The sequence below is a fragment of the Fundulus heteroclitus genome, chromosome 4, assembly GCF_011125445.2.
Source record: "Fundulus heteroclitus isolate FHET01 chromosome 4, MU-UCD_Fhet_4.1, whole genome shotgun sequence".
Classification (NCBI taxonomy): Eukaryota; Metazoa; Chordata; class Actinopteri; order Cyprinodontiformes; family Fundulidae; genus Fundulus; species Fundulus heteroclitus.
In genome coordinates, this window is record NC_046364.1 from 19395496 (window position 1) to 19405270 (window position 9775).

At 39.0% G+C, this 9775-nt stretch overlaps 1 protein-coding gene across 3 annotated transcripts; it reads right to left on the reverse strand.

The window, feature by feature from the left end:
- Window positions 1–336: 336 nt before the first annotated feature.
- Window positions 337–7218, reverse strand: LOC118562936 (tyrosyl-DNA phosphodiesterase 1-like). Of its 3 annotated transcripts, XR_004930897.1 has the most exons (5): window positions 6635–6737; window positions 6245–6341; window positions 5958–5994; window positions 4185–4355; window positions 3852–4072 (listed from the first exon to the last, which is right to left on the reverse strand). XR_004930897.1 is itself a non-coding variant. In XM_036136234.1 (4 exons), exons 1-4 carry the CDS (start codon window positions 7174–7176, stop codon window positions 1452–1454), a joined length of 357 nt encoding a protein of 118 aa, XP_035992127.1. In that variant the 5' UTR covers window positions 7177–7218; the 3' UTR covers window positions 337–1451. The 3 variants fall into 3 exon arrangements, 2 of the variants coding, with proteins under 2 accessions (XP_035992127.1, XP_035992126.1); XM_036136234.1 differs by lacking the exons at window positions 5958–5994; window positions 6245–6341; window positions 6635–6737 and adding exons at window positions 337–1469; window positions 7088–7218 and having other exon boundaries at window positions 3994–4072; XM_036136233.1 differs by lacking the exons at window positions 5958–5994; window positions 6245–6341; window positions 6635–6737 and adding an exon at window positions 7088–7218.
- Between the last annotated feature and the right edge of the window lie 2557 nt (window positions 7219–9775).

A 9775-nucleotide genomic window follows, 5' to 3' on the forward strand; every position in this document is an offset into this window, starting at 1 on the left:
AGATGAAATTATTCTTTAGTTAAGTTCATACTGTTCTATGTTGAGTGCTGAAGCGCATGTAGTCCACTGTAGTGGACATTTCTCTAACTTTCTGAAAAAATAAAATTTTGGAAAAAAAAGTTCATATTTGTTTTTGTCATGCCCTAAGAAGAGTAAAAACACATTAAAAAAATCTTGACTCAGGTATTCATAAGTCATGCATCAGAGGTGTGTGTGTGTGTGTGTTATGCAGTAATATATTCCCAGACTGCTCTCAGCAAATCCGATGACGTCAAGCAATACAATGGAGAGAATGTAAAACGCATCCATTTCTTCCAGAAAAGTCTTCAATATTTTCTATACAATATAGTTTAGCATTCTTTACACTGTTGGCACTTCCCTTTAACCTAGTTTGGAAAGGGGTAAGGTTGGATGAGGATTTTCAGTCACTGTGTTCACAAAAGGAAAAAGTGCTTTCTCCAAACTCTTGGTCAAAGATAACACTTGTGCTGTTAGTTCTTGTATTGCAGTCCGATTAGCTTGGACTTCAGTTTGCATTTCGTCTGTATTTCTACCTTTTTCATGCTGAGCTGCATTAGCACTAACAGTTTGTGAGTTAGGCCCAACCTTATTTCTTTATCATATTGCTTAGCATTGCTCAGTTCCTGAAATAATTCAGAACTGCTCTTTCCTCGTAGGTGTGCTTTTAAGAAACATTTTAGTTCAGCTACAGTAAGGCTATCTTTGGTAACAAGCATGTCTTTAAAAAAGGTACCAGGCTTGATTATCTTTAACACTTTTCTAATAACCTGTTTCTATAAACCCTTCATTGACACCTTCATCAATCTGCTTACACAAATTGCTGTAACTCAAATCAGAATCAAAATCTGATATTTGACCACCATGAATCTTGTAGTCTCTCTACGTGGCAACAGAGATGTAAAATCAGACACTTTGACCAAACCTGTAACTGGGTCAGTATTTACTGGTGTCGGTCTCTATGGTCACAGGCGCTACTATGACCGATTCACTATCCGGTGATGGTCCAGCACCCTTCTCCTCAGCTACTGATGGTGACTGAAGTTCATTGATGAGGTCACGAAGAGCAAGCAGGCGAGACATCCCTTGGTCCTCAAGGATCTTTAGTTGTGGACTTCTGAGATAGTCAACAACAAACTCGAAGAGTCCCACCTGAGTCGATTCAACGCCTGGTATTTCTTCTGCTGATTCATCTTCCACGGACTCCACAAGCTTGTAGAGCAGTTCTCTTTCGCCGGCGCTGGTGAAGCTGTTGCTGGATCTCCCACCGCAGGTCACCTAGGGAAGCCATCTCTGGTAGTGCGAAGTTGCTTAAATCATTGGCTCAGGATGAGGTGATCAGAATCCCTTGGTTCTTGGATGAGTAGTGCTGAACCAGCAGGTGGCGCTAATCCCGGACAAGCCCCCAAATTGTTACTCCTCCCAGGCTCAGCTCAGAGGGCATATGTTATCTGTGACACAGAATAAAGACAACACACAGGTTGAGCTGATGAGAACTTCCCAACAAGAGGATATATTCTTCCAAAATCAACATGACACCAGCCTTTTTATTATCTAAATGTCCAAATTGGCTAGTTATGTAACCTTAGTTAAGTCCAGAATTAAAATATCATGGCCACGGCTTCTTTAAGCTATTCTAGTGATTACATTCACCAATAAACCAAAACATAACACACTTTATTAATGATATATCATATTTCTTATGCATCACACCGTTTTCACTATATTTACACTTTTTTACATTTCTATCATTAAATGAAATACAGTATTTTTAACATGTCTTTTTAATTAAATTCCAGTTTTTAACATGCACACACATTTACATTTTTAATATTATTACCCATGAACTTATCCGAATCACATCATGACTTACTAATACTTTTCAAATGTTTGAATGGCACCTTTAACCAAATGACCTGTACTTAGCTGCCATTTACTGTATTAATATACTGGATTGCAATAACAGTTTATGGTGATTGGAAATAACCCAAAAATATGTAAAACTCAGTGACAAAGCAACCATTAAATGTGATATTTAATGAAAGTCTTTCAGAAATGTATATTTTAATAGTCATAAGGTTCCCAAACCCATAACTGGTTAAGATTAGCATGTCCATCTTGCATTCCTATGCATTATCGTCAGCTTTAGCAGGTTAGCTCCAACACCCATTTACTCAAAGAACAAATATTTGCGACCCAAAGCCCAGGTCTCAATCCAATCAGAAATCTTTGCCCAGACTTGAAGATGGATGTTCACAGACAAACTTCTTCCGAAACAACTGAGCCTCAGCTGATTTGAAAGAAGAATAGAAAAAACCTTTAGTCTCTAGTAGGGCTGGGCGATACAGACCAAACATAATATCTCAACATGTTTACACTGAATGCCGATAAATTATATTTATCTCCATATGTTTTTGTTTTTTTCTTATCATTAAGTAAAAATGCATTTGTCCGAAATGTTTTACAGGCACATTTGTTTAACAAACAGCTGTAGATAAATATTAGAAGCGGCTGAAAATTAACCTACTGGAACACATAAAAGTATAATGCAAAGGCAACATAGACCATCTCGATATAAACGACATAGTCTTATCTTACATCTCTATTTAAAAAAGGTCTCAATATTTTTTAAATCTCGAAATATTGCCCAGCCCAAGTCTCTAGATGTGCTAAGCTGGTTGAAGCATGCCCCAATAAAACACTTGCAGCTCTAACTGCAGCAGAGCGTTGTTCTCTCTACAAACGAGTGACTCAGAGGAGTTCAATAGAAAGGTAATTTTCCCATTTGTATTATTAAATAATTTTGAAAATATAGCATTATTTTTGCTCCACTGTGTACTTTGTATTGATCTATAGCAGGGGTTTTCAATAGGTGAGGCGCGCCTCCCCTGGGGGGCGCCAAAGAGTCACAGGGGAGGCGCGAAGAATGTGCTGGAGAAGATATTTGTGCCTTTTGTTTGACCGCGCAGAAACCAATCCAAGCGCGCAGTGAGACAACACGTGCCCGCTCAAAACCAGTCTGGCGTGCACTCAACTCTGAAAAACTCTTCTCAACCCACGCTCTGTCCTCGCGCTCAGTTCCATCTCTGCACACGCACGCAACTTTGCTCGCGCGCTGGACCTGCTCATTGAACGCTTAACACCAGCTGTCTGTTTTCTTTCCAGCTTCTGGGAGGTGATGCAAAAGTTTCTTCTGATCATAATCATCATCATTGTCATCATTATTTAAAGAGCACTTTAACAACAGGTTAAACAAAGTGCCAAACATCAGAAATACATCAGATAAGAAATAACATCTACTAAAATGCTTGGTTGTTAAAATAGCAATAGGTTTAAACTGTGTATTATTAGCCTAAATATGTAAATCGGAATATGTAATATGTTGACTTCTGTTAAATTCAGGTTACCTTTTTTATTATTATTATTATTTCAGTTGACGTCTCCTGTTGACGTGAGTTCAGTTTATCATTGGCGTCTGTTTAGTTCAGTTTGTCTGCTGTTGAAAACAATAGTTTATGAATTTGCTCTAATGACAGTTCAATTTTAAAAGTAGGCCCTCTGTCCGTGATGTTTCAGTAAAAGTAGCCTGTAAGATGGAAATATTTGGATAGATATTTTATTAATAGGCCTTTTTTTAATGAATGTACTTTGTTAAAAGAAATACAGTAAAAAAAACATGTGTTGGGCTATCAGTTGTTTTTGAAACACAGCATTCCAGGAACACGAAAGAAAGATGCATTTACTGCAGGGACTTGTGTGGGGTAGGTTTGTGGTTGGGGGGGGTATTCCTAGGGGAGGCTCACCTTCAACGAATTTGAAAACCCCTGATCTATAGCATCAAACACTAAAAAAACACATTAGTGTTTCTAGTTGGGATAAAATGTAAAAACGTCCCTGGGTGTGAGCACTTTTGCAAGAGGCACTGCAGCCTCACGTTAAGTACGCAGGTTAGTGGGATGCATTGAAATGCTTCACCTTCCTGAGCCTCAGGTGGCCCCAGCGCTCCATGTCTGCTCCGACGTACCTCCCTGGCGTGGAGGCGACCAAATAAACTCTAGAAACAGAGCCAGACAACAGATAACATTCATTTCAAAGTTTCTGCCCTGGTTTCCGACCATAACGTCATCTTACAGTAAAACCTCTGCAGAGCATCCGCGCGGTTTCACCTCGTCTCCGACAGGTCATGCTCTTTGATCCGTTGGATCCAATCTTCCAGTTCTGGAGCGCGGTACGATGCCAGGTACTCCAGCAGGTCCCGCTTAAAGAAGGTGGGCGACTCCCCTGAACCCGAGCTGCTCCCCTCTGATAACCGTGGAAACAGAGGGCTCATCCACATCCTAAAGCGTAAAAACGTAAAAATAAAAGAGCAGATTTAGCAGGAAACCTTCTAATAGACGATAACCAAGTTATTTCCTGCGACGGGAAGGGACCACCGGTGACCAGACTGCCTGCAAAGTCCCACACCACTAAAAGACTTTACCAAGAGAAATTGTCATCTACTGCCAAAGCTCCTAACCTACACAAGTCGTCCAACAAAAAGTGTGTAGCACAGCTAATTGGAGGTATGATCACTTGTCATCTAAATAAACAAAACTACAAGTGTTACTGGACAGTGAAGCACAAGTGAGCATTGTGGAAAAGTCATTGGTACAAACAGCTTCACCAAATGTAAAAATACAGCCACTTGAAAACCTATTCCTTGATTTCCCACTTCATGTCACTGCAGCTAATGGGACAGATGTTCCCTTGGAGGGGTGGATAGAGCTTTTACTTGAGATCACAAGTCAACAACATGGTTCTGTATTTTTGTACGTCCCAATGCTTGTCAGCCAACAGAGCTTAAGCAGTCCACTGCTAGGGTTTAATGTTATCCAAGAGACTATCATGGGAAACAAGGACCACATGGACAATTTAAATTGGCAGAGTTACTAGCAGAAACTTTAAAAGTCCAGACATGCAATGTTGAAACCCTTATCTCTGTAGTCAGTGCAAAGTTACCTGATCATGAACCAGACCGTCCGATTGTGAGAGTTGAAAAGAAAGGACTGAAAGTACAGTGCAACCAAATATGTATGGTGAACTGTCGCATTTGTTGGTGGAGGAACAATGCTGGTTGAGCCATCTTTACACCGCAACCTGCCTGATGGATTGCAGTTATTCCAGCTCTTATTGACGTACTTCCCAGTGCTTCAAAAACTGTCAAAATCCCAATCCAAAACTCAACCTGTTGAGATTTATAAATATTGTGCTCTCAATTATATTTGATTATTTTATTTTATTTGGGAACCAAGCAATCGTATTGCAGAGTGTATGTCATGTGACCTAATTAGTGACTGAATGAATGCACATGTGTCTGTTTAAATAAAATGCACCAGTCAGAAAGAAACTGGTTGATGTGAAACAGTATCCCCTGTTGTCTGCAAGTTACTCTGCTAACACAACCAAACATGACATTTACCTCCCATCAAAGACCCTACTCAGACATATTGAGGAGATAACTGAGTGCAAACCAGTCAATATTTATCCTGAAAATGTATCCACACAAAAGAAGCAGTCTTACTGTTCTTCTGCCCTGCGTTCATGGCGACCTCCAAGGATCTCAACCACGGCTCTTTCTCTGTTAAAACCCCCAACGGATCAAATTTAATCATCTTATTTATTTATTCAGGACGACTGGCTGGCAACCGGAGTGCACGATGCAACTACAGGTTTCAAGGTAGTATTTACCTCATGCTGACCAAAGGTTGAAAACCCGAAAACATTGAGATAGCGTGTTACCCTAAACATGCACCCAATAGCTTCTGGTGATCTTTTAAAAAAAATGAAGCCTTCAGGATTTCATGAGCCAGCATGAGCTTCTGAGCGTTGTGTGCTGAGTAAAACTGAAGTCGCTAATGACAAAGGCAAATGTCTGTCAGCTTCATGGATAATCGACTCACCAGGTTCTCCTGTTTGATCAGGCGCTGCTTCTCCAGTCTGAAAATAACACATACAGAGAACAAAAATAAAAAGAAAGATCACAGAGCTCATCTTATACAATCATACCATCCCTTTTTCTAATTTATAGGAAGCTAAAAGTTTTTACTGATTTAATACAAAAAAAAATCTGAAAACTGAGGCATGCATCTGTAGTGAACCCCCTATTGGACACCTGCGTGCCAGCAGGCTTTCTCGGCACCAACAGAAATCTCTCTAAGCCTCCGATAAAGCCGCTGGTTTTCCTGACCTATGCGTCGGTCTTCGTCTTTAGAGAACGAGAAGTTCTTGGTCCTCCCTCCTGGACACTCGATTATGCTCAAGATGGCTTTGTATTCTGAAGGAGCCTGAATGGGAGCAAGCACATTGGGTCAGTTTGTCGAGAACTTGCTCATGAGGAGCAATGGCTAGCAGTCTTTCTCTGCAGCTCTCAGCACCTTCACTGTGCCTTGTGTTGCATTAATTTGCATTGCCAACCAGCTTTAGCAGGTTAGCTCCAACACCCATTTACTCAAAAGAACAAATATCTCTAAAAAAAAAAAAAAACATTTTAACTTTTACCACATGCAACTACATAATCAATATCATCTTGTGGGTTGCAAAACCATAAAGCACTCTTGTTTTTCAACTGTTTACCAACCTGTGACAGAGAATAAAGACAGTACACGTGTTGAGCTGATAAGAACTTCCAAACAGAGGATTTATTCTTCCTCGGGTGGTGCGCAGCTCTACTCTCTATCAGTTGCGCCTGTGCGCCCTCTGGTGGCAAGCGTAGATATAGCGGTTACTCATTTCGAGTTAAAATGGTACCATATGAATATTTATGTAATTTATGTAAAGCAAATAATAAAATAAAATTGTGTGGGGTGCCTTTTTTTACATCTACAAAATTCCAAGCCTCTACATTTGCAGTGAGCACTTTAAAGAGGAAGATTTTGACAGGACAGGTCAGATTGTCCAACTAAAAGATGGTGTTGTTCCATCAGTATTCAAACCTTCTAATGGATGATAACCAAGTTATTTCGTTCACATGTGCCGTCTAGCCTAGTGCCAGTCATCCTACAGCCCCTAAACTCTCTGCGTAAACACGCACCCTTGGGTCTTCTGATACCAGTCAGCTCTGATGAGGTTGGAGGTGAGGATGACGACTCTGAAGCCTTCTTCATACCACAGCAGCATCATCTTCCTGCGCGACCAAAAACAGTTGCAGGTCTAGGGTTTAAACAAGTTCAGCAAGTTAAAGATTTCATTTCTGTCGGCAACCACAGCTGTAACGCTCTCTGTCTTGGGTCACTATGGTAACGTTTAAACACGCCATCAAAGAAAGATACAGATACACCAAAAAAAATAAAAATAAATAAAAAGTGCATGAACTTTAACTGACCATAACGCTAAACAAATGGAACCCCATAACCCTGTGCTTGTTTCTCTGCAACAAGATGGTCCCCTCTGGGGGTAATGTCCTCAGAAAGTTCATCAAAGTGATGTTTAACTTTTCTGGCCCTGGTTGCTTCAAATTGCGTTTGACTTCCCCATTTAGCAGCTAAATGTGCCATTTAGAGCGAGAGTGGCAGACTCCGCCTCGGCAAACCGCTCCCTAAACTCCATTAATCCATTAATTGCAGAAGAGTGGATGTGTTCAGAATATCCGCGTCTTTAGCTTGCAGGAGCTGTGAAGCAGCGTTTATACACACAAGAATCTTGGTTTGCATGTTGACCAAAAAATGAAAGAAAATTTGCTTATGGCATTCTTGAGCGCACTTGCTTTACTACGCTCCTCTTTTATTTTGATAAGAGTTTTTATAATCTCACCATATCTGTGCCTTAACGCAGAAAGCACATCATGTGGAGATGACCAGCAAGTGGGACAGAGGCGTTTTATTGTGACAGTTCTACTCCCTGGCGTGATTAACTCACCGGGGAGCGCCCATGGTTTTATACTGTGACCTTGGGTACAGTTTGTTATATGTTGATAACCTTACATCTTTTTTTTTTTTTTTTAACCAGATCACAGATAAGTTTGCAAAAAAAGAGCCACAAAAAAAAAAAGTAGGGGTCCATGCTGGCCCTGGAATCCTTTTGGCTGAGAGACAGCTATAACCCAATTAAGTTAGACTGCTTGGGGGAGGAATAATAAAGAAAAAAAACACAAATACAACTAAATTCACCCAAGTGTCCCCCAACCATGTGTATCCATGTGTTTTTGCCTGTTATTTCCCTGCCATTCTCTATATACATGCGCGAAAGCAAAAAACAAAAAAAACGCGTTAACGTCAAATAAACATGCAAGCATATCGAGTTAGTATTTTTTTTTTTTTTTGGAATGTTAGATAGCGCTGCGGGAAACACTGTTGTATCCTATACACATGCCTTCCATTTATTTCATTATCCCACCTAATTTTCCATATCTTCTTGCTTTCTCTCCAAACTATACTTTTGCCTTCAGATTTGGATAACTTTACTGGTATATCAATATCTTCTTTTTTAATAGCCTCCTTAGCCAACCTATCTGCTCTTTCATTATCCAAAACACCTACATGAGCAGGAGTCCAAAATAATATTACATTTTTATTTTGTTCACATATCCTAGCCATAATGTCATATAATATATTTTGTTGATTATTTGTACATCCCTTTTCTTTACTTAATAATGCAGATAATGAATCACTACAAATTATTTTATTGATATTAGTATCCTCCACCCATTCTAAAGCTAACAATATAGCACATAATTCTACTGCATATATACACAAACATAATTACATGTTCTTTTTGAAATATTAATCTTTAATTCAGGAATCACTACTGCTACACTAGTGGCTTCATTTTTTGGATTTTTCGAACCATCAGTATAAATTTGCAAATAATCATATTTAATCTGTATTTGATTAAAAAATTCTTGGCAGATATATCATATATATATATATACACACATATACATACATACATACATACATACATATATATATATATATACATACATATATATATATATATATATATATATATATATATATATAGATATACTAAACTTGACAATCATAAAAGGACCTCAGTTAAGTCATTTTTATCACGTAAGGAACAAAGCAAAGGTAAAACCTATTCTTTCAAGGCAAAAATATGGAAACCCTACTCCAAGCCTTCATTTCATCATGGCTGGATTAATGTAATTCTCTTTATCTCTGAATCGGTCAGTCCTCACTCAAATGTCTGCAGCTGGTTCAAACGCTGCTGCACACCTTTTAATGGAAAAACATAAAAAGAGCACATTAGCCTACCCTGACCTCCCTTCGCTGGTTGCCTGTTTATCTTAACAGTTCAGTTTAAAGAACTTCTGTTTGTTTTTAAGGTTTTAAACAGCTTTTCCCACCTTACTTAAATGAGCTTCTCCTTCACCTGTACACCCCTGCTTGCTCATTCACATCTGCTGACCAACTGCTCACTGTCATCCACAGTTCTGAGCAGAGACTTAGAGGGAACACTAAGTTATAGAACGACTTACCTTTGTACATTTGACAGGCCCCTCTGCTTTCCAGTTTTAAAACCTGTCTTAAAACCTATTTTCAGACTTTACCCAAGTCATTTTATAAGATGTTATTTTGTTTTACCTCGTGTTAAAGTGCTATTTAAACAATGATGACAATGATGATGATTATGATCACAAGAAACTTTTGCATCACTTCCCAGAAGCTGGAAAGAAACAGAGAGACAATTTTTTTTTTCCCATCTCACTTAGTAACTCAAATAATTATTTTAAACTAAATATTTTAGGCTAAAATAT

Excerpts from the sequence above, each read along its gene's own strand:
- LOC118562936 (XM_036136233.1), bottom strand. The coding sequence starts at position 7,176 with ATGATGCTGCTGTGGTATGAAGAAGGCTTCAGAGTCGTCATCCTCACC. Across the intron at positions 4,356-7,087 it reads TGGTATCAGAAGACCCAAGG|GATGTGGATGAGCCCTCTGT; the intron begins GTGCGTGTTTAC and ends TTTACGCTTTAG. Across the intron at positions 4,073-4,184 it reads CATGACCTGTCGGAGACGAG|AGTTTATTTGGTCGCCTCCA; the intron begins GTGAAACCGCGC and ends CTCTGTTTCTAG.